General features: G+C 37.7%; 1 protein-coding gene across 1 annotated transcript in view; it reads left to right on the forward strand.

Moving 5' to 3' along the window:
- The window catches only part of cdh23 (cadherin-related 23), an 88324-nt gene continuing 62352 nt past the window's right edge, over nucleotides 1–25972 (forward strand). The window contains exons 1-8 of the mRNA XM_077729655.1: nucleotides 1–345; nucleotides 1116–1197; nucleotides 2702–2776; nucleotides 13315–13457; nucleotides 13583–13630; nucleotides 13848–13940; nucleotides 24725–24919; nucleotides 25006–25134. Coding sequence (XP_077585781.1) covers nucleotides 298–345; nucleotides 1116–1197; nucleotides 2702–2776; nucleotides 13315–13457; nucleotides 13583–13630; nucleotides 13848–13940; nucleotides 24725–24919; nucleotides 25006–25134 — 813 coding nt within the window. The 5' untranslated portion in view covers nucleotides 1–297. The remainder of the gene's footprint in view (nucleotides 346–1115; nucleotides 1198–2701; nucleotides 2777–13314; nucleotides 13458–13582; nucleotides 13631–13847; nucleotides 13941–24724; nucleotides 24920–25005; nucleotides 25135–25972) is intronic.

Here is a 25972-nt window from a genome sequence, read left to right on the forward strand (position 1 = left end):
CACATGACATGCAAACAAACAGGAAACTCCAGTACCAAAAAAAAAGATAGTAAGCAGTTGATATTCCTGCTGGCCACAAAGCAGTGTTGGTCAATGTTATTTAAGTGGAGATTAGGAAGACTGCAAAAAAGTTATGGGCCACTCTCAAGCTTCCTGGAATATCAAACATTGGATACTGTGTGTAGTTGGATGAGAGTTGTGGATCCTGCAAATCTCAGAGCAGGGTTGGGTGCTAGTTTTAGCAAGTGCTACCACCAAGCTGTAACTTAAACATGGTGACTGCTGAATCAAAAATGCATGCATGCTGCCAAACAAGGGAGACACAGTCTGCAACTACCAGAGCGGGTAAAGAGACTTAAATCTTTAAAGTTGGAGGTGTGATGAAGGAGAAAATGTGTGGAACAAGATCATAACAAAACATGTGCAGAAAGTGGTGAAAAAAGTGAACACATTAAAATCCCCCTTTTTTTAGGCACTTCCATTGAGAACCTCTAAATATGGTCATGCATGCACATAAGTAGAGAATTAAAATGATGTTAAGACATGCACAGATGGGGAAATAGTGACTACACTAGACAAATATACAGAGAGATGGAATGTAATAGTGTGCCTATCAAAATTTGGTGGGAGATGACATCTTGCAGCTTGGGTTATAGCCTTTCAAATTGGCAAAATATGAGTCTTGCAGAATGTGCAGAAACGGATGTAGGGACAGGAAAACGATCAAAGGAACGCGAGAAACATGGGACAGCAGTCAGAGGGACACATAAGAGCAAGAAACCTAACTTGCTGAGAGGGTTTTTGTCTGAAGGGTGATGGTGAGTCCTGCAATTGCAAGCAGGCTGATGCTTTCTCTTATAAGCCATTCTATGAAAATATGGGTTCTGTGTATTAGAGTGGAGGCATGAAAACCAGGTGGATTCAAATATGGGGAAGTAGGTTAGGCCAGATTGTGATGCTAATGTTTTTCTATTTTTAAATGCAAGTCTTCATACAAAATAGGCAGACTTCTTTCCAAGTGTGAAGTTTAATGTGTGTCTATACGACAAGATCCTACACTTTTATGTAGAAATATGTTAAATATTTTTTGTGACTCATTTGTGTTTGTTTTTTAGGTGCAGGTGATGTCATTCTTTGGAAGCAGGATGACATTTGCCAAGATTCTCCTCCCCTTCCTTATTTTACAGTCCTGTGAAGGTGAGCTATGTCCTTAATTTTAACAAAGATTACTTTTAAAGCATGCATAATATTTTTTGGATTTCATCACTGAATTAGTCCATGCCCAATTAGATCTTTTTTAAAAGTATTGCACAAGGTAGTTTATGAGATTCATAAGGTTTTATCTGTAACATGACCTAAATAATTAAGATTTTATATCACTTTTTTGTGCCCCTTTCCTCCCCCCTAACACACTTTACTTTCAGCCTGTGCACTTCCCCATTCTATCATTGCTGCAACACCTTCTTGAACCTTCTGTTCTCCTTGTTCTTTATCTTTTCTATCTACAACTGTCTTACAAACTTCTTGAAAATGTTTTTGTGTTCTTGCTGAGTGTTCCATACGAATGTCTGAGTCAAACAGTGAAGGCGCTTTAGTGGAAAGTCACGGTTTTACGTCTCACAGTGACAGGCAGGAGACACATCCAATCACACGCGGCAGTGAAGAAGCAAAGAACGTTATTAAGTGAATGCCACAACATGTTTCCATCAAGTACAATGAGTATATCTTTTTTGTAATAACTGCAGTGCACGACCCTTTGGCTGCTCATTTCATCTAACACCTACAGCCTTATTTAAGTGTGAGGTGCAAATCTCGATCAAAGTGAGGCTGTGCCAAGCAAATGGGCTTTTCAGATTGTTTTGTTATGGGATGGACTGCTATGGGCATGAATATGATGATTAAACTTGTACCTCATCAGGACCGATAATTTTCTTATGCTCTTTAAAATTTGTAACTGATTAGGCACCCTCGGACTTTATCGTTTATATTTACGTATACTGTGTATTTGTCTTTTCTTTGCTTTGATGTCTCCTTCACCTTTTTCTTAACTCTCCAAATCCATTAACAAGTTGAACCTGTAGCCCTTTCGAGGTTGCTAAATTAGATGGATGATCATTGCAGTAATTACTTGCAAATGACAATTAATCTGCATTTCATGATGCAAGTATGACATTTGGACATGTGTGATTGACTAAAGACATTTTTCACCAATTAGTAAAGTTTAATACATCATGGAGGGTAAAGTCAGTGGTGGAGAACTGGTTGACATCATGTTGACATCCTTATGCGTCACATTGAGCTGCTGGGCAAGTTAATAATGATTGCCAAACATTGCATTTACCATTAGATTTTGCAGCTAAAATGAATTTAAGTATTAAATCATCAGCTGCCATTGACAGTGATAGACGTCCAATTTTTTTGAAGTTGAATTAGAAGGATAAACATTAATCAATGAAAATGTTCTGCCACTGTCCCACTTCAAATGTATTGGTTGTCTACTAGGGACAAACTATATTTCACAGCAGAAGGATTTTTAAAGACAAAATGCCATATGACTGGTTTTTTAGCATTGTCAATTTTACTGAAAGAGTCAATGACTGATAAATAACTGCGGTAAAATGTTGAAAAAAAGACTGTGATTCCATCAAAGGTTGGAGTCTATAATAGGAATTACTATTCTTTGCTTTCCTCCGCTTCACAGGATCTAACCAGCCGCCACGTTTCCTGAACTACTTTTTCTCAACGTACCTTCTCATCTATGAAGATATGCCTGTTGGTAAGTCTGTGCGGGCTGTCACTGAATAACTGTAGATTGAAAGAAAAAAAAAGTACAGTAACTGAACATAAGTAAAAGGATGTCAAAAAAAGAACTGACAGTGATCGCAATAGTTGTTCTATCTCAATGCTTTTCAGTGAAGATTCTTATGTATACTGCGAACAGAAATATATTTCAATTTCTACTGCCGGCACTATAATTCTGGGGTATTGAAAAATGTTCATGTGTTCCCTACGGCTGACTGGCGACCAATCTAGGGTGTAGTCTGCCTTTCGCCTGTAGACAGCTGGGTTAGGCTCCAGCAACCCCTGCAACCCTTTCGAGGAAGTGGTATGGAAGAAGAAATGATGAAAATTGTGTGGATATTAGTGCTGTGCTTAATATAATACATTCTTAAACTAGAGTATATTAATCTTTATTAACATATTTGGGTAATCCGTTGGCCTCATTTGAGATTCTTCTTTCTTTTCTTCTTTTCCGCTCTACATTTTGAGTATTTGACGCCATTCCTATTCGATGTTGTGATTGACAGAGACAATTTAGGGATGTCAGGTTTCTCATAACTGGTTGCCATGTCAAAAGGCAGAATTCTTTTTTTATTAGATTGATCTCAGGGGTTGTTGTCCTTATTGTTGTTGTTTATTTAGTGACATGACCTTTCTATATCTCTTCAAACAGTTGGTTTACCCATTTCTCAGATTTAAAGCAGTCAAGTAATAAATGTGTATATATGTGTACATATATGTAGATATAGATATATAGGAGTCACTTGGAAGACCTATACACTTATGTTTATCATCATCTTGCTTAAATGTGTGTTGTAGCTAGGCAAGGGCATAGTTACTGTCAAAGTCAGCAGTATATCTTCATCATCATAACCCTAAAGTAATGTCAGGTTTTGGCAGGGGTCCATCATTCCCCCCCCCCCCCCCCCCCCCCCAGCTTGTGTATCCGTAAAAGGTTGGGCGGTGTTTGTTGGTTAGTGCTTATTTCCTCAACTGTTCTGTCCTAGTTGCCCTCTGACCATGAATCATCGTGTCCTCTATCAGCTGGGCTGGGCTCCAGCACAGTACATTCCAGTGGTCCAAAGCTCTGTCAGTCATGTCCCTGGCCCGGCCTATGATGGATTCTACAGCAGTGTGATGATGAGGGTGGGCCGAGAGACCGGACAGTGAGTGTTTGTCAAGATTATTGTTTATTAGCTCAGCAGATGTCCTCGTCCAGGAGGCTCTGCCGTACATAAACACAAAAGGACATGCACAATCCCACCCGCAATTGCTAGTGTGTTATGTGAGCAATGGGTGTAATATGTCAAGCCTGTACTCTTCCTAACAGTCAAAACCCTAAAAAAGTCATTGTCATGCAACTAGAACTGGAGCCTTACACCCGTTGCAATGATATTATTCCCACTTTTAATTAGTTGGGATGACACTTTAAAAAGATTTGTTCATCTCAAGGTTCAGTGCAAATATCAACTTGACATTACAGTGGCACAATTGATATAACTGGCTATTATTTTACATAAGATCAATTTGTTTTGAATGTGTAAATGTTGGAATGGTTAGAGCAGAAATTGTGTGACAGGAGAACAATGGTCAGGTTTCCATTGGCACTCTAGTTACTGTGCACTCTTAATGTGTTCTCAATGGTGATGTAACTGTTTCAGCCTAAATTATCCTTCCAAAGTCTTCAGGTTTTTTTTTCCTTTTCCTTTTTTAATTACATACCTGCGCTACTTATTGAATGCTTTACACAGAAGAGTTGTACTGGTTTGCTGATGTGTACAATCAGTAATTATACTTTGATGATTTCAAGGCAGTTTTGACGTTTTAATGTGTTTTACCGTCAATTTTAAAATGGGAGTTAAATGGCAATAATAAAAAGACCCAGCAAATATTGGGATCAAGTGTTGGCAGAATGCTCAACTATTATTTTATAGTGGCAGCTATAGAGCTGATACATGTGTCATGATTTGAATTCCATAATTTGGCATATGAAATATAATATAATCTTATCATTCTTCAGATTAAGCTGTTTTTTTCTAAATACAGTAATTAATTCCTAGCAAATATTAACTTCTCGTGATTCAATTTTTAATTTAGGAATGAAAATGTATTCAGAATGTAGAAGTCATTCATTAAAGAATGAAGCCCAAAAGGAAAGTTAAAGGAGAGCCAAGGTTAATTAATAAGATCACAGAGACCACAGAATTACTCTTTTGCTTCATTTGTTTCAAGATGAATGATACCAGTAAAAAGACTAACATTTCTTTGGATGTTTTACCAGAAAGATTGACACTGCATTTAATATTTGAATTCCAGAAGTACGATATGTAGCTGGATAACATCACAAAATTGATTATTCCTACTAACCTAGAGAAACATCGTAAAGAATAGCACGTATTAAAAGTCTCAAATATTCATTTGAACATTTGACCTGATTCATTTCACTTTAAGGGGGAAGACATTTTCTGGTATGGCTTGTTTTAGTGACTTAAATTATAGAACAGTTCATTTTGGTGATGCTTATTTGTACCCCTAGCACTTTTTTTATATATGCTTTTAATGTACCTTAATTTCACTGGTCATTTATCGTATGTGACAAAAGAATTGATTTTTTATCGTAGTAATTTTCATGATTGGTTGTAACTATGTCGGTAAAAAAATGTTTTCCAACGGATGAAAATCAAACAATCAAGTGGTGAGGTCTTTTAAAGGCCACAGCAATACTTTTCCAAGGTACGTGCGTTCTTTGTTGTTCCAGATATTGAGTGTTGTCTTATCAATATCAGTGTGAATGTGAACTGACTCGGCCGGCATGTTTTGTAGAAAACAGAGTTTACTCAAGACTTTTCCGCCTGTCTGCTTCCACAGATCAGCTAATCTAAAGCCGGGATGAATATAAAACCACAGATGAAATAGCTGTGATCAAATAAAAGGGTAATCAAGGTAAAGAGGAGGATTTAGAAGAAGTGCAAAAGAAATTCCTTGAGGTTTTTTTTAATAACTTTTCTGGGATCCTGGCCAAAAATCCAACACCATCCATTCTTGTGGAAAGAACGCCCTTTATAGTATTCATTTCTGACTGAGCAGACCAGTGCAGAAGTCTGTTCAAGCTCCCCCAATCATCTCCCATTTCAGTCAAATTGGCATGAGATATGTCTGTCCTTTTTATCTCTGCCAGTTTCGCTCTACCTGTCACTGTTTGTGAGAGTGAGTTGGTGGATGCGCTATGAGAATCACAGTGTCTGTCTGCATGTTTCATACCTTTTACAAATCATATCTATCTGCGGCAAAGGCAAGTATCCTTCCCTGCAGAGGACTGAACTAGCTGATCTCTGCCAAAGATGAGTCTCTACATATCCAGGAGATATTCTTAATGACTTCTACTTTTTCCGGCCTGTACCTCACTTGAAAGAATTCACATCTTCGTACTTCCTGTTACTGCACTCTACTGTCGTTTGGCTGTCCCACAATGACTGCACTATAATGTCAGCTGACTGCCACTGATGAGGGACCTCTGTTTTGGTTTAGTCAATCATCTCTTATCGCCACCTCGTACCTTGCACATCCATTCCTTTCCCAGGAAATAATGGCTGTATAGCTCAACAGTGTCTGCAAACACATCATCCATCACACGGGTGTGCACGATTTTCTTGCGACGTGACTCTTTAGTGTCATAATGAAGCATTCCAAGCCTCAGAGTTCTCCATAACCGTTATGTTGACAATACAAATTATCTCAAGACGATTTTCAAGTGGAGAAAGTTAGGACAGAGGGATTTAGCTTAGCTGTAAACAACTATTTGCATTGCCCATTTTTAAAAAAGCCATGCAATGACTTTTCACCTAGATTTTAAACTGGCAGTCCTAGTCAGTTTATTATTTACCACATATATTTTCTAGTTAAAAAGTACAGCAGGTCATCATATAAATTACAGTCTCAAAGGGGGTATTTTAGCGTTGGAGTAAAATATTTAATGTAATTGGTGCAATTGGCTTGTATAGTGGAGTGATTTCTCTTCAATGGAAACATATATTGGTTGTTTTGTGGCTTCCCATTTTCCTGTGTAATGACCACACCGTTTTTTATTTGGACTGCAGAAGCATGTTGAAAAGCCGCCGGCTGTGCACGTAATAGTTTTGTTGATGTTAAGAGTTAATTGAAATCATGTGTGCAATAACAGGGGGGAAGCAGCACTGCCAATGAGCAAATCATTGTATCAATGTGGAACTGGTTAAATGATCTGAAGATGAATCTGGCATTGAGACATATTCAATTTTAGACTGGTCATTTTATAATTTCATCAAATTTGTGTTTAAAACCATTGTTTTTTTTTTAAGTCACGAAATGAATACCTAGTAGCAAATAGTTTGATTGAGTCTCATGTCAATTACTGCTTTTTTGTCACTAGGGGTGCAGGGGGTGCTGGAGCCTATGTTTTGCAAAGCTATGCAGTAGCAAAATTGATTTAGTTTTTATTTTTTTCCTGTAAGTGGCCCTCAAGGACAAAAAAAAGTTTGGAAACACTCTACCATACTCAAGTGTGTATCAGATCAAGTTCCGATTCCACTCTTCTTACTGCAGTCATGTGCTTGCTGTATGATCTCTTTGGCTGCTATTCAAACCTGGCAGCATTTCTTTAAATTATTTCTCATAAGTTTTCTGTTTGTTTGTGTATGTGCACGCACAGTTGTTTGTGAGTGCAGGTATTAGCACATTCTCCATTACAAAGAGGTGCATTGCTGGATGGCAGATCAGCTTTTGGCAGCTGCTTATCTGGCCCAGCTGGGTCACAGCTGATACCAGCCTGAGCCACACTAAGCAGCTAACCTGGAAATTGATGTTTCACATCAGCAACCACCCCTTTTTGCTCCAGTGCAGAATAGTTATGGGTGTGAGTTTGGGAAATGCGTGTATGTTTGTTACTTGCAACATGTTGGTGTGTCTGATATGCTCTCATTAGTTCATCTTTTGTGTCCCAGAGTTGATTTATCATTGGTGTCATAACTCTCATGACTCGAGTGTGGTGTGTTTGTTCAACAGGTTTTATTTAATATTCATTCTGCAAAGGTAAAGTTGACTTTTCTTTGCTATTGCAAGTTATAAAATAAATGAAAACCATAACATTTTTGCATTTATTTAGTCATAGTACTGTAGTACTAACTTTAATTTTATTACCATAACTTTTGCAGTCACTCAAAAAGCCTGTGGCATATTTATATTGCACATTAATTATTTTATATTATATATATATATACCTTTTTGAAAGAACATGAAGTGGGTAAAATATACGTCTCTAAAACCTCCTCCCCATTCACAAATGACGACCTTGAAACACTATCACACAACACCGGGGAATGAAATGGCTAATTAAACCGAATTTGAACAATTCCACTCTGGATTTTATTTACATATTCCCCAGTGGTTTAAAGATTAATGGCACTGTTGTTTAAGGGACAGTAAATTTGTAAGTGTAATTTTTCAATGTTTGCCACGAAAAGATACGGCTTGGTATTATGGTAATACTTCAATACCACACTTTGAGAATAGGTACATAGTACTATCATTCACATTAGTGATTGGCTCGACCTTTTTAAGCACCCATGAGGAAATCCTGTATCAATTATGAGGTATTTCATGAATATGTTTTTATTGGCACATAAAAAAAAGACTTATAGGAATTCTTTAATTCAAATGATACCCCAAACTGACAAAAGCATTTGTAGGATCCTTTTTGTAAGTCTGTTTTGCTTCAATTGGAGTACACAGTGGAAAAGTTAAAAAATTGAAGAATGGAACATCAATCTGCAGCCAGCAAATAATGAAATTCTGCAGAAAATCTTGAAAGAACCTTTAACAAGATACTTCAATATCCTTAGCACTAAATGGTAGATATGTAAACTGAAGGGAAGATACCTCCAGAACCTTTTTGTTTCATTGGAATTGTTTGTTCGTGGCCTCCCAGTCAAGGTGACATGTTCCATTACCTGACCATGATTTAGCTCATTCCAAAGTAACGGCTCAAGTGAGGTCATCCGTGGGCCAGTATACGACAGTCCGAATGTGAAAAATAAGGCAGAAAAACAACAACTATTATTTTAAACTGAGCGGCAGAGTTAAACGTTGAGAGCACAGAACGAGACTTATAGGAGCGGGCAGGCGTCACAAAGTGTCACCGTTGATGGACATCGGTTGGAGTGCTGTGCTTTTTGGCGGCATGTCGGCTGACAATGACTGACCAGACTGGTTTGGCTGTCACTCTTGAATCCTAAGAACCCCATACCCACCTGTCCAGTCCAATCAGAGCCGCCTGCTCTGTCCGTCTATGTGGCCTCAAGAAGCAGAACAAAGGCTGATGAGCGAATGAGAAAACAAGAGAGCGACAGAGAGCGAACGAAAGAGAATACTAATATAGAAACGAGGGCAATCTTTCTTTTGCGATTTGAGAGTGACCAGCACTGCATGTGAATTTGCTGTGGCAGGTCCGTCTTTCTTCGGCAAGGCGTGAGATGACTGTCCACTAATGTCTCTCACTGTGCAAATTCAATCGGAATTCCAATGGTTAGTCACTGCCTTGTCACTCACTGTTTTCATCATTTCGCAATTTGACTGGATTAGAAAGCCAACTGAGAGCAGAAATTTCGTTCTGTGTTGACCACTGACATCAATCAGTCCCATTGGATAAGGCTGGAGAAACTGAGTTGTATTAGAATAAATTTCACTACATATGTAGTAACTACTCAACACCAGGGTGCCCAACCAAAAAAAACAGAGGAAAAAAACCCACACTTTAAAATGGTACACTAATTAAATTGATGTGCACAATAACTTCACCGACTGCTACTGAAATGTGGAAATATTTTTTTGGGCCTCTCAAAATTGGTCTGGTGCCTAAAAATGTCCAAAATTGTCAATTTGACTTCAGATCTTTTAGGGTTTAGCAGAGAATGATTTTTTTGTCCTGCTGTTTTATTGCACTGCAATTAAGTGCACTATTTCAAAGCATATTTGATTTTATCATCAGCTAAAATACATTTCGCGATTAATAATGCAACATGCTTAAATTGTTGGTTGTCACTGACAACAATAGATGTCTTCTCCATTTGGACATTAGCAAATAATTTAGATCCTAAATTTGTCATCCCTCTTTTTCTAACTACCAAAACACACACTAATACTCAGTGAATATTCTAATAATAGGAGGGCAGTGAAGAACTAAAATGTAATTAATGGAAAGAAATTCCTTTCAAGTATACAATGCATGTATTTAAGTCGATGAAATGTCACATTCTCGTATATATTAAAATAAACTGCAAGTGAGATTTACACTAAAAAGAAAAAAATAGTCTATGCTGTTTGTAATAACAATACAACTTACTTTTTCTTTTGGATGACCACTGTTTGCCTGGCCTCGTGAACATTTCAGTCCAGGAGACTGCATTTCTCTAAGGGATGCTGTTTGGAAAGGTTGAAGGTATTCTCATCCCATCCGTGACAGATTTAGTCATAAATCTGTTGGATTAATATACAGGCACCCAAGGACTCTGGTGGTTTGCGTTGTGAAACACAGGAGTCACTTCAAGCTGGACTCCTGACACTATTTGTCTTCAAAGCTCATTGCCTCTGCTGTTATTGATGCCACACACAAAAACACACAGGCAACAAAGAAGACAAGACACCACTGGCAAGCATGGTCAATATTAGTCTTGAGGGGAACTCAAACTTGCCATTGACGGCAATGAAAGTCCAATCATTTTGAATGGGGGATTGTCTACTCTCCAATCCATCACTAATGATAAATTCATTTGACTTGGATGTCTGTCAATCGTCTGTGGCAGGGAGAGACGTCAAATCAAAGAAAAATGTCAAAAAGGCCACTGTCAGTGATAATTCTGTTCATTTCTAATGACTGACTTGTTTTGAACCTCAGCAGTTGTTTTGTTGCCAGTTTATTTTATCGACATAAAGGCGTGCAAACACGCTCGGTTGGCTTTTTCCTTCCTCTCTTTTTTATTGCCCCGTCGTCTAATTGACCTCCCTGGGGAAAGTACTCGCCATAGATGTCCTTATCAAGCAGAGAAATGAACTACCTGCATTCAACTTTCCCACTTCTATTAAACATGGCCCCTGAACACACACACCTTTCTGTATGGAAATTGAGGTCCAAGCACATTTCTGCCCACCCCACTGTAATAATTTGAGTTAGAGCTTGCTAAGTTTATGTCCTTATCGAGATTGCCTCCCCGAAGGAACACAAACTCCTCCTGACATTAACATAGAACACTTCAGAGAAGATGGGGAAAAACGTCATTTTAATTCATTTGCATTGTTTTCAATGAACGTGACAAAAGCAGAATATACATTTGGTTTTAGTCTGGAGGAAAGGAAAGGGTTCCTAGTAAGTGTAGGTACTCTCCAGAGATCTTTTAAAAAGATGAGCCAGGTTTGTCACTTGAATCATGTTATGGAATTTGACTGGCAAATTGCCTTGAAAGTGTTATGTAGTACTATCGAGTAAGGTTTTATGGACTCTGTTAAAAAGTAGGAATCATTATTTTAAAGTATATCGGGAACAGTTGTACTTATGTGATATATATTTTTAAATACAGATCTAATAGGTTCAAAACTACTTATAGTTCTCATCCATTAAGACTTTTAGTGTATTGACATCCAAACATAATTTTCTTTTTTTGGCGACTTTTACCCTTTTATGTACCAATTGTATTTTTCCACTTTTTAAAAGGTTTTTTTTAATTATATTCATAGAGGAAAGAAGTCTCACACTTTATATTACTTAGCTATTTACCTTAATTATTATTATTATTATTTGAGAGTAATTGGTGCCCAATCCAATACTAAGTGATTTCAAAACGGAGTTAACAGTGAATTAATCTGTTGCTAACTTTTGAATAGATTTTCATAGTAGTGCCCACTGTCCCTGGACTGAAAAGGTGGCAGTTTATCGTCCTCACTGGCAGCCCATAAGATTATTTAAATGTGGCAAATTTATATACTGTCTTTAAGACGGGTATGCAAAAGTGCTGCACTGAATGGACTCCCACTGCCGAGGAGCTGAAGTCAGTATTTGCCAGTTTGAATTAATGACGGGGGTGATTGATTCGAGAAGCGTGACTTTAGCAACGCTTCAGTTTGGCATGCCTGATGTGTTTGAAGGCTCTTTTTGTCCGTGAATGGACACCGTGGTAACATGAGTGGCAGGCCACTGACTCATCAGACTGCTGATAGTATGACTCGATCCCTCAGGCTCAGTAGCAGTGCCGTGCAAATTTTCATCAAGTATTTATCAGGTAAATATCTCAATTCCTCCTCTCACTTGTTTGGAGGTGGCTTGCTTTTTGTTTGTACCTGCTGGGATGGTGTTCACATGTCTTGGACCACGTGCACATAAAATGTGCAACTATAATTCACGACAGGCCTGAAATTGGAGTTTTGACAGTGCTTGTCCCACTGAATCAAGTAGTCGGATGGACGAAAGGTCTAGAGATATCGCTGACATCATGAACAAAGTCCTCTAGACCCTCTTCTTTCTTAATCCCGAGGTCCCAGGACAAGTTGATGTCAAACACACATGAATCCTATTGATTTAATGTCGAATTATAGCTTCTATCAGCAGATTTGGTACCAGGTACCCTCTTTTTTTCATAAATGCAAGATAATTTTTCACCTACTCAATGCTTGAGTTATTACATATTTACAATGTGGAAGTGAACTCTTCATTTGTAACCGTAACGTTGTCATCACATGCTAAATTGGCTTATTTATCATTTGAAAGGGCTAAGTGCCACAGTGTTATAGATACAAATTGAAGGATACCTACTGTATGCAATGATGCATGTTCATCATTTCAACTGTTTCTTTACAATTATCATCATATTTACCTTTTTAATATTCTATTCCAGACCATATTTAACTTGTTGCTGTCACCATAACAAGTTGAAACAGTAAATCAGTAGTGTGATCATATTATTAGATGTATGGAATCAATTGATGGACCATAAGTCCAATGCTGTTTTCCCCCAAGTTGAAGTTAACGTTCCATAAATGGCTTTCATTCATACCATTAGACCTGAGTGACCATTAGTTTTTAGTCACTTGAAAGTATGCCTACACGTATAAGAGCAGACGGAATGGGGGGAAAGTTATTGATGACTATGAGGTAGAAAGCTTCATTTGCACCGTCTCTAGCAAATTATAAATTATTTTCAAAGTAGACGCATTTGCATAAATCTCATTAGACGCAATGAGAAGGGTGCATAAATCCTTACATTAATTAGTCATTTTAGCTACATTTTTATAGGAAATATTGTATATTAATTTAATAGAGGCAAAGGCAACCGCGACGCCTAATTTGTTGTTTTATGAGCAGTTTGGGGCACAAATGACGGGATTGATGGTTCTTGTTCATTTTTGAGGAAGGTGAGATTATGAAAACAATGATTATAGAGTCTACTTAAGACCAGTTGTTATTAAAATAAGTGTTATATATCTTTAGTGTTCACTGTTTCTTTCTGGCAGGTTCTTCTGTGGCTCAACTGAAGGCAAGCGACCCTGAAGGGGAGCCACTCATGTACGGCGTTTCAGGAGAGGAAGCAATGCGGTACTTTTCGGTAAACAAAGACACTGGCGTCGTATGGCTACGACAACAGCTTGACCGAGAGGTAAGATGGTGCAAGCTTACTAGAATTCTTGCAGCTGACAGTCCACCATCTTGAATAAGAAGAATTGTATGTTTTGTTTTGTCTTTCTGTTGTTGGTGTCAAATCAGTAAATTTGTATTTTTCAGACCAAGTCAGAAATGCAAGTTGAATTCTACGTGAGTGACATTCAAGAGGTGAGGGGTGGATTTTCTCTTTTAATGAAAATTATTTCTCAAAGTACATTAAAACTTTGTTACTGAAAAATACTGTTAGAGTATATTTAAATGTTTGTTCCATATGCTAAAATTAATGTTTGGGTTCTAGTTATTCTTACACTTTTTGTCAGGTTGTCTGATGTTAAGGTTATGTTGCAAGTAGAGAACATATTTTGTACTTGAATATCTTCCTCAGGTGGTCAAAGACACTGTCAACATCCAAATTGGAGATGTGAATGATAACGCGCCAATCTTTCATGGCCAGCCCTACACTGTCAATATCCCAGAGGTAAGACGGAAAGAAAATGAGTACATTCTCTTGCATGAATATGTTTTAAAAAAAAAAAAAGAATCAATAGTTGCTGTTGCATTTACCAATTTAATGAGAATCAGAATTGCAAAGAATGAACTACAAGAGCACCTCTTTTTTAAGGATATACAACTATGATAGACACTGTTTCAGATCTCAAATGACTGTAATTTGCTATTGTTTTGAGGGAATTTACAACCTACCTGCTAGAAAGGAAAATATTCCCTGATGCGAGATCTAAAGTGGTTTTCCGTTAAGAGCTCTCTTTCTATGCTTCTCTCACTGCCCTCTCACTGCATATGGTACCTGATGTCTTGCCAACCTTTTCCTATTGGCCCTCTCCATCTAATCCATGATATGAAGTAATTGCCAGAGTTGAAGGCCTGCACTTCAAATAGGCAGCTAAATCCACTCATACAAACACACATTCTCATCATGTTGTGTAGATATGGTGTCCACTGCATTCAGAGTTTCCTCCAAATCTCCCCAATCTTTAAAGCCAAGCAACTAAAGAGCAACTTTTAGACTGGGCACTAACTGGTAATGTTTTCTTTCTACTTCTGAGTTAGAATCTTATTACTTACCTTGATGTATTTGTCAGTGTGTCTTGTCTAATAGCACAGATAGTTGAATTTTGCAGGCTGCATTAAGAATAAGGGCCAGTTCAAATTGAGTTGTCGGCTTTAGGAAGTGATTTTACCATGTCACCTTTCTTGTACTACTTTCTATGGCAATTTTGTGACTGCTTTATTACCCCCATGACACAATGAGACTCATGTGAAGCCAACGTGCCGTGACATCGCTCCATCACCGCGTAACTTACCGTAGCTCACGAAAGAGCACTCTCAGCAATATACAGCCACGTAATTATGCACAATGTTACCGGAACAAGTAGAAAGTATCTTCAGTGTGACCTACTGGATTGGCAATATGTACCTGATAATGCTAGAGTGTACATGGCTCCTTGGGTGTTAGTTGTTTTCTCCATTGGATAGGTTGTATTTTTTGGGGGGCTTTTTGAAAAAAATTTCTTGGAAGTGTTGATGCCATTTTATGTATAATTCCAGTGTGTCTTTTAACTTTTGTAAACCCAATGCTATGAATCAATTGAAATTTCATTAGGAAAATGATAAATGTGCAGATTTTAAAAATAGTATAAAAGAGCTGTTTGGCAAAAACAGAGGAGTCGCTATTTTAGTTATCAAGTACGTTATGGAGCGTTCCCTAAGGGTTACGAAATAATAAAAGTATAAAATACTAAAAAATGCTTCATTGCTTACATCAAAATAACATATGGGTATTGGTATTATATTTTAATGAATTTACACATACCCATAAATACCATCAGACAATCTTGCATAAATATGTATTTAAAAAAAGTCAGAGTAATGGAAAATGTGTTAAGCAATGTAGTGTCACTTTTAATTTGTAGCGCCATAAATGGGATGAAGGAATGCAGGTGTGCTTCTTGCTTTTCCTCTGCATGTGCTAATGAACTGCAAGATTGAAACACACCATATAGTCTAGATACAAGAAGGGTAAATATTTAGATTGAGCAGCAGATGAGTTCTTACAACATGGTGTGCTATTACTGCTTACAAATGACAACAAACACAATAATGTATCTGAACTATTAATCGGAAATTGTCTGATAAAGCCCAGGGCACTCCAGTTCTTGAAATAGATCTTCAAAAAGCATTAATCAGCATTTGCCTTTTATAGTATTTGAGACGTGAAGTCATGTTTGTGTGATGAATACAGAAATCAGCGAAACAACTGTAGTTGTTATAAACAACGGGTGGTATTTAGTATCTGTTCTTACCGTCTCCCTTGTATTGTAATGGATTGTTGTGACAGTGGAGTTGAGTGGCTGATGATTCTGAAAAGGAATTCTGTCCAACACTAAAACCCTGAGCTCTATAGGGAAGGATGCTATGGTGGGATTTAAGAAGAAATGGTGGGGGTGTGGGTGTTGAATATGAAGTAAAAAAGATTAAATGAGAAACTCAATATTTTCTTTCATTGCTGGCTACTCTTTATAATGTTCTTCCTTTTTTTTCTCTATTCTATTATGTGTAACCTCTTTTCGCTTACCTCCAGATGTCTCCAGACTACTTCCGTCTGTACTTGGAAACGACAGACTCTTGTGTCGGTACTTAAGTTACTCCTTTTCTTTGCCTGCAATCCTTATCATACTCACTTTCCTACTATATTTTCCTGAAAAAATATTCCTGCTTGATTTTTGCATCGAAATGGGTGACAATTTACTTCTACTTGAACTCTTGAGGTCTATACTTTATGTAGTGTAAACTACATTATTCTGCCTAGCCTTTTTTTAAACAATGGGCATAAATCTCTTCCCCTCCCATCTTTTTTCAACCTGTATAAAAGTTCATGTGTAGTTGCTAGAAGAGTGTGGCCCATTGGTCAATAGTAAAACCACACAACCAATTATATATTCACATGTAAGTCAACCCATAACGTGAACTCTTTAAGATCTCATGGCAAATAAGAGTCAGCCAATTTTAGAGTCTCATCAGTATGCTAGATGTGATCCAGGTCTCACACAAAAGATTTTCAAACTCGAAAATGACTCGTGGCATGCTGTCAAAGAATGTTTTTTAAATGAAAGAATTTTGTCATGAAAAGTGCTCACAATTTTTTTCTATCGATTCTTGTGCAAGCAACTACATGAAAATGTTTAGAAGCAATCCGTTTTAAAAAGTCAAAAGGGCATATTATCTGGATAGGATAAAGGCAATTGTTCTTGTTCCTTAAGGATAATTCACCCATTTTAGAAAAAATATATAGTAGTTTTATGTCCATTTTTATAAGTTCAGTTAGACAATCATTTATTTACAATTTTTCTGAGTTTAGAATTTCAAATTAAAATTAATTGAGTGATAAGACATGTTGCTTCTTCAGCAGATGAATGGTTGTGAAGAAAAAAGGAAGTAGGCAGGTACTTGTACTTATTAGTATGTAAAACATCGGCTTGTTTGACTTACAAAACGCATGGTGATCAATTCACAATCAGCATAAGTGGCAAGCTCCACCCCCACATTCTGATCCCTCTTCTTCACAAAACTGTGGAGGGATTGGAATCCCGTAATGGGTCACCACCAGGGCAACAGCTTCATGTCGTTTAACCTTAATAATATCTTTTCCTTGAATATTTTCCACGTCAGGAGTGAACGTTAAAAAAAAAACGCTACATAGGCATTGCACGGACAATGCCATTTGTGATGTTAAATCACCTTCTCCTTTCTCTATTTATTTTTCTGTCATTTAGCTCAGTGAGCATGAAGAGCACCTTGATTTACAAGGCACGTTGTGATGAGTGCATATTTATCTGTCAAAAAAAGAGAGGCCTTTGTTACACATTGACCATCATGAGGTGGAGAGAAAAAGAGAGAGGGGGAAAGTGAGGGAGGCAGAAGAAAGAAAAGTGGGTGCAGACAAGAAAAGACGGCATGAGTGGGGCAAGATTGAAGGGAGGGAGAGAACGGCTTGCACTCCCAAAAGCCATTAAAGTTTGATTCACCCACTCCTTACTCTTTGAATAAATCAACCTGTCAGTCCCTCTCTGCCTTTTCTTTCAAGTGTGTGGGGACCCTCCCCTCCATCCCAGCTCCCACAATGCCTTGGGCTCTCTCCTTTTGCAAAGAAACTCACTTGGCAGAACTGAGAATTCTGACAAGGTTTTACTAACAAGATGATAGTTGCTCATCTTTTTATTTTGTGCTGTTTTGTAGATGCATGGCTTATTTATATACTGTAATAAATGTGGGTTTAATGGTGAGATGGAGGGGGTAGATGGGGAAAGGAGAAGCATATTTATACGGCTAAATGAGTGCATATTGTCCAAACTGGAATTGCAATTAGTGATTTTTTTAACCTGAAAGACATGCTCCTTTAAATTCAAGAATGGAAAGCAGTATTGATGAACATTTGCTTCGAAAGCAGACGTTCATTTTATTATTTTGACTGGTTTGGGTTCAAATATTTAATCAAATATTTCAATTGTTGTTGTTTTTTTTCACTGCCAAAATTCAATTCAACAACATGACTAAAGTATATAATTTCTTTAAAAACTTAATTTCCTCACATTTATAGATCTTTTGTGAACAAATCTTTTAAGCAGTTTAAAAAAAACTGAATACGACTCCTAATTTACAACTAACTAGTAAAAATGAAGCAAATAAACCATAATAGACAAATTATACATCTGAGTATAAGATGCTTGCAGCTCGTTAGCTTGTAAAAAATCCATAAATTCACCGCACTGAACTAGAAACCGAGGGTTTAAATAAAGGGGAAGAGTAGCGACTTATTGTCCAAAAATGACGACAGCCTCAGCGAGATTCCCCACTTATTCCAGTGAAACCCTGTCACTCCTCCGCTTGTGGCGTCCCCAACATAAGCGCCATGATGTATAATTGATTTACTGGTATGTGCTCGGCCATTGCTCGCTCGTCTCCATTCTTTCTTCCCACCATTGGCCCTTGCAGGACTTGGCTCATAACAAGAACATTGCAAAAAAAGAACAAAGGCATAAGCCATAGAATCAGTGCATAGAGCAACAGTGGGTTCTCATCATATTCTCTAGAAAAACTGTACTCCTCAGCAAAAGCATCCAAAAGCATTCATATTCATCTAGTTTCATAATACAGCAATGTTTTCCAATGATGGGTTATCTTATCTGGAATTACAATGTGTTAAAATGTTTTTTTAAGTGACATGGAAATGTTCCACACTAATTGAGATCAGTAAGAGATTAAATGACTTTGGAAGTACTATTCTCTTTTAGTGCTATTCTCTCGGTAGTTTTTTATTACAAAATATGCTTTGCTCGCAGCCCTTTTGGTAAGATAATACAAGTTTTTAGAATGGAAAAATGATGTGTATTGGTGGTATTTGTTGTTGGACGTGCAGAACTTTTCTTGCATATATTTTACATGTCTTGTTTCCTCCTCTCACTTTTCTGCTGCAGAGCTACATGAAGTGGTTGCAAATGGTAGTGTTACAGTTTATCTACACACGCTGTTTCTTTGTTCATTTACTTTTGTCAGCTTGAGTCTTGCTTTCAAGTTTTGATCTTTCCTCATGGGCTGAATTTGGTTCTACACGGCCAGTTATTTGAATAATGTGCGCCATGTCAAAATGAGACACTTAATATTACACGACCGGTGCGTTTTTTCCATTGAAAACAATCAAGAAATGCAACACAGTGTTGAATATAGTTTTCCGAGAAATTGACAGTGAATGTGTTTTTAAAATTCAGAAATATAGAATATTTACTTTATTTGGGCAGTTAAAGCAAAATCATTACAATTACAGTTGTTATTGCTTTATTTTAATTAGATGTTTAAGAGAAAAATCATGCCTTTCTCTACATAGCATGTGTGTCTTCTGCTGAAGAACACCTCAGGCATTGAGCTGCATGGGAATAATACTGCATTGCCCACACGACTGATAGAGACATGGATATACTGTAGACTGTGCTGTGCCTGTAGCAGCGGGCAATAGAACAGGGAAATTCAGGGGACCAGAGGTCATATTCGAGGGTAACACACACACACACACACACACTTAAAAGATTTGACAAGAACTGTGAGCCAAGGAGAAACAGGGCCTCCATTTGGAAAAAGTCTATTGTGTATTGAATCCCCGATGGTGTAACTGTAAAAAGATGTGATTTTGGAATAGTTGACTTGAGGGAGTTATGATGTGGTCATCGTTTTATACCAGTTAATTGAAGTTAAATCCTGTTGTTGTTGTTTTTAACTTTTATTTTAGGTGATTTTAAAGAATATTTGGCACCGAAAGATAAGCAATTGCGACCATTCCTCCCAGATGTGCAATGTAAAGGATGTCTATTATTATCAATGACGTTATTAATACGCATTAAAACATATTTTTGGACGGGGCTTTATGACAAGCTTCTAGGATTCTGTAAATATCAATATATACAAGAACTGTGAAGAAAGTTTCAAAATAATGGTGATGGCATTCTTGGAGAAATTTGAAAAACTGTCGCAAAATAAATAAGTGCATAAAACCAGAATGTCTAGCCTGCAGGATATGTGCGTTTATATGATAATCAGCTCAACTCTCATTTGCATTTTATTCTCTTTTGTTATCTTTTGGAATAAAATAGATATGATAAAACTTGAAGGTAAGATTTTTCTATCAAAGGTGAAAATCTTTGTCAAAAATCCATACATTTGATAACAATATGACAAATCAAATTTTCTTCAATTGGGTCATTTAATGTCTTTACTGTAGCATCGTAACCAATTGGTGACAATTCAATGTCTAGTTTATTGGTTTGAAAGGGAGCCTTTGACTGTAGGCCTGCAGCAGTGATGTTCTATATGATAATGTACACTCACTGGACACTTCAACTGAGATCTATTACAAGTACTGAATACAAATTTTATCAGACTAAAAATCTTCCCCACATTGCCATTCATTCTACAAGCATAGAAAAACAACATCCACACCAATCTTTCTAAACATATTAATAAATGAATAACTAAATCTAATTATACTGTGTTCAATATTGAACATTTCTTTATAAAAACACATTTTGACTTTTTTGACTCCTATTAAAAACTAAATGAGCATAATCAACAACACAAGAATAAAAACTCTCCTAGGTTCTTATTCTTTTTCCTACACTATGAACTAAACAAGATTTTATTGCCCAAGAGCTCCAAGTGTCACTTTTTAATGGACGTATGCATGGATATAAAATGCTTAACCTCCACTTTTATTTTTCCCAAGTCAAGATGGATCACATTCCATAAGAATCAGGCAGGGGGTGCAAGACTTGATTTGGCCAATGCTTATAGTCATCCCAAAGGATGGAGCCATCTATCTATCTTTTCTAGGCTCTGTGGATCTTTGTAGCATGCTAGACTTGATTACCTTTATATTTAAACAAACACCCTTAGCTATTTGGAGCCAGTGAGCCATGAGCTGTGACAGGAAGGTTGAGGTCAGACAGTTGGGAGAGAAGTCTCATCAGAAGATAAGGATGTTATTTGTCGGATAAACTGAACTGATAATAAAAAATAAAAAAAACAGGCCAAGCACACAAACGTGTACAGCCAACCTAATGTGAGGGCCCATAATTGAACTCCCATTTGCTCCTTTGATTCTTTAGTGATCAAGTTTTATGTTGTCTATGTTACTTTTAATGATATTTTGTGGAAAAAATGGATGGATGTGGAATGTTATGTATTTGTGGGTTCCCTAGTTGTTGTTCTTTTAACTTTCTTTTTTTTTTTGTTTTTTTCTGCAGCATTTCAAAGAGTGGGAATGATTTTTTATTTTGTTTGCACCTGTTTTTTAAATTTCGGCTTTTTTTCTACTTAAGTTGAGAGAGAACAAAGACAAGCAAAATTGGAGTTTGGAGAAAATAGGTGGCTTGTTGAGAATGAAAATACTACAGCAGCTCTGAACTGAGAGACAGAAAAGCAATAATGGCTCAGACTGTCTGAGAAAAAATGCCAACAAATAAGAATTATTGTGAGATGTTAAACAGAAAAAGCTGTCCGTTTATCTGAACTCTGATGACCCCTTAAATCACTCATTAAATTGCTCGTATCATCAGCAGCAATGTTTTTTTAAACTATACGAAAGTGACAAAATACATTTTAGTAGTACTTTCATTTTAAGGGGAATCAATACTATTGTGACAATGTCGAATATCATTTTAAATACAATTTAAACTTTAGAATGTTTTCGGTAGGAAATGACTGTGTGGAATGTAAGGTCCTTCAAACATGTCTTAATTTAGAATTTTTGTTCTTTTTGCCTTCACTTTCTCTTTCTCCACATGTGAAAGCTGGGCCTATTGAGTTGATGTGAGAGCGACAAATGTTCCATTTACAGGCTTTTAAAAAGCCCTGATTTGAGTCGCTGAACGACAATTTAAGTGGTTGATAGCAGAAACCTTTTCTTTGTGGGGAGAAAAAAAACCTATTGAGACTGAAGAATTGTGGCACACTGTATTATTGTCAAAATCTGCAATTGCAATAGAATGAAACCTTTATTTATGTAATCACGGCGGATTTAACTAGTGTAAAATCAGTAAATCAATATGTATACATTTTCCATTGACCGATGGGTCGGCATTCAATCCAAAGAATTGCCTTTGCCCGTGACCCCTTTGGACTGCATTTTAATGTATTCCACACTCTATTATTTTATTAATCTCCCAGTGTATAAACAAAATTTGAGAGAATTGTCATTTTCTTGTTGCTGGAAATGTTGAAAATCAATATTATTCAACACGAAAGCAAAAAGATATTTAGTGTTTAAGATAAATCAAATAAATCATATTGGACTCAATAAAATGTCTACCGTACTAATGCTCAGGATGTTTTGCATTCAGTCAGTTACCCAAGCTTTACCTGTGGGCATATTTAATGTTGAAGAGCTTTGTGAGATACAGTAGGTGCTCAGGCGCATTCCATCTCAATGGCAGAGCTCCATCCAGCTTAACCACAGGGAAAACACAATCTTTAAAAGAAGCCCTGTCACAACAGAGCACATCTTTTATTAGCTGAGGTGTCCTCTCTGTCGGCATGGTTCAACCCAGTTGACTTGTGTTTTAAAGTTTCTTCTTGTTGTTGTGGGGGAAGCTATGAAAAGCAAAGCTTAGCCCATATGATATTTTTGTATTTTTTTCCCTGTCAACTATTACATACTTTAACCGATTCTCATTCATTCAATTTTGAAACAATGCAATCTGTGTTTTTGACCCAAACCAGGAAATGAAGGCATTGAATACTTGCTAATGAACAGAAAGTGGCACAGTAATGCCCCAAAATGCACAGGAACTAACCTTCAAGTATCCTAAAATTACAAAGACAGTGCCCCAAAAATAACACAATGCCCACCACTGATGTAGAGGTCCAATTCATTTTGAATGATCCTCCCAGTCAAAATATGTTGGAGAACTAGTGCCAGGTAAAGGCAGCCAATATACTAAAATATCAAGAACACAGCCAAAACTGGTATTTTTGCCCAACTTTTTTGTAAGTAACATCTTGTTCGACTATCATCTTGCTTTACATTCTACTCTCTTGTGATGCATAACTTCAAATGCATGAGAAAAATGTGAGTGGAAGTGTGACAAGGCACCACAGGTGGGAGGCAGTCATGGAGGGGCTGATGTGAAAGGCATGAAATGAAAGTGGGTAGAGTAGGACTGGTAAAATCACCAGATGCCTGCTTGGTTGGAAGCAGAGCAGACAGTTAAGGAGCTACAGAGAACCTTGTAAAGCAGTGGAGGCGTAATCATAACTCTATTGTGGCGAACAGTTAGAGCGCTGACTCTGTTAACAGCAGGGGTCTAAGGCCTAGATTCTTATTAATCACCATATCTTTAACTTCTCATCAATTTTGAAAAGGACCTCAAAATTAGGACTTTCAAGACTCCCAAAAAACAATTTTACATTAGGTTGCTTTTGAGGGATTTTAAGCGATCATCGAGCTGAATTTTCTATCACAAGGGTGGAGATAATAGGAGTGAAAGTGACCGCTGGGAGGAATAAATATGTTAAGAAAGTCACTGATTGTACAAATCATGACAGCGGTGGAACCCCTGGTGGCAATCGAAATCTCAAAATTAGTCATGTCAACAAAGAAGATGAGGCAAAGAGGATTATATGTGATTGATATAATGTGAGGACTGGAGTAAAATACCCTGTTAAAAATAAAAGCATGTTTAACCAAGGAGATGAACCTACTGTATTTACTTGGTGGACAAAATTGGCCTTAGTGGAGGGTTGACTTTTCTATGAATCAAAACATCAATTTGATGTTTCAAGGGCATTGGTGTGTAGATCAGGGTGACATGTCAACTCTCAGTGGCAAAGTAAGGGATGTGCTGTTTATAGTCGCAGAAGGGATGTCCTCTCATCACACAAGTGTCTCTTGTAGGCACCAACTCCCCAAGGGAATCCAAACCAGTTCAGAAGCAACACACCTCTATGCAGGTTTATATACAGGAATGCGCCAAGGCTCACTCATTGAGTACTTGTGATTTGATAGAGGAAGACAATCAAATATGCTTGCAGATTCCCAAGTTCAGGGACTGCATTAGTAGTTTTTTTTGCTCTACGTGGCTTTGCTTTGCTTAATTGTGAAGGTTGATGGAACAGTCTCCCGGGCTTATTCAAACAAAGGTGTATATTGTAAAGCATTTTCTGCGTCGTCACTCTTATTGAACTGGTCTCTCCGTCAGAAAATTCCAATCAATGCTTGGTGAGGTGAAGTCACTGAGCCCTGGCATAAGGTGGAAAGACAATGTCTGATGGCAATTAGAGCCGCCTCATGCCTAGAAGAAAAAAAATCATGGTCTTGTGAACTGTGTGTGGCGGAGTCTGTATTTATATGTATACACACAGTAAAGGAGTCTAGCATTTATAGAGAGTTGTGACAATGCATTCTAAGGAAGGTTTATTGTGATATGCAAAAAAATTGTGATTTCTTTTCCTATCGACCACTACCGCTTTGTCCCAATCCAGATGCTTATGTGCTGGCCTGTGTGTTATTATTCTAGATTTGACATGTAGCAGATCATTGTTTCAATGGCAGCTTTGCAGATTGAAATTTAATCATACCCACGTTGTTGATTCACTATGAAATTTCTGCAATGTTTTTTTTCAAAACAATGCAAATATACCAAATTAAATGACATTACAGAACTTTTGAAGTCATTGTATGGCTCTCTACTTTTTTTCCAGAATACACAAGTGGGGAAACTTGTTTTCATGGTCAACGCTACAGACCCAGACCAGGGCACCGGGGGCAGTGTGCTCTTCTCCTTCCAGCCTCCTTCTCAATTTTTCAGTATCGATGGAGCCAGAGGCACCGTTACTGTCGTCAAACCTCTGGATTTTGAGGCAACCTCTGCCTACCAGCTTACTGTCAATGCTACGGTGAGCTTGCATAAAACTTTGTGTGAAATGGTCATCACCATAATCAAACTTTTTTTTTTCTTTAATGTCTTTATTTCTATGACTAGGATCAAGATAAAACAAGACCTCTATCTCGGCTCGCCAACCTGGCTATCACCATTACAGATGTACAGGACATGGACCCTATTTTCACCAATCTTCCCTACAGTACCAACATAGAGGAAGATGTTCCACTGGTGAGTAAAAACAAACTATACTTTTTAACGTGTTTGCATTTGATGTGTATGAAATGCGTCTTAAAAAGTCAACTTGATGTCGTTCCCCGAGCCGAGGGTGCCGCATCCATCCCATACTCAGGTCCTACCACACAACAATGGGAATGCCATACACTCTAATTACCAAGGGAGATTTACAGTGTGCTTTGGGGATGTGAGGCCTTTAAACAAAGGTCGCGGGGGGCTATTTTATCTCACCCCTTCTGTGTACAGTTAAATTTTCTAGGAGTTCGAGGAACTCAAAGGGTAGTGTGAAGTTTTTAGTTTGTCACCCTGACCTTACCTTTTGATTTTTGGCACACGTTTTTAATGGGCATTTAATATTGTGGCTGTCTGTTTCACTGCATGCTATGCGTGTTTTCTCCTCTGGCTCAGGCATCTACACTGGGTTCCCAGGTGGCTAATGGTCCAAGTATTGATGTTTGCACTGGTAGAGATTGAATCACACACTTGGGCATAATACTACACTTCCTAATCTCTGTCCTCTTGCTCTCTCCCTCCTGTTTTTAGCAATATTCACGCCAATTCTCTTGTGTTTCTCCCCTACCTCACCCAACCCTACATCCCCATTCACGTGTCCCTCGTCCCCTGCCTTCATGCACTGTAGTAGAAATGTCAAGTGCTACATTTGCATGCATATTAACGGGGCGTGACGGAGTCGACGCCCGGTGTCTCCCCACCGCCCTGATTCATCAACTGTCACCACGAAGGTCACAAGAAGAGCGGGGCGAATGAGGGGATGAGAATATCAGGGAGATTGAAAGATGAAGCTAATTGGTGAAATTGGTATTTTTTAACT

The sequence above is a fragment of the Stigmatopora nigra genome, chromosome 12, assembly GCF_051989575.1.
Source record: "Stigmatopora nigra isolate UIUO_SnigA chromosome 12, RoL_Snig_1.1, whole genome shotgun sequence".
Classification (NCBI taxonomy): Eukaryota; Metazoa; Chordata; class Actinopteri; order Syngnathiformes; family Syngnathidae; genus Stigmatopora; species Stigmatopora nigra.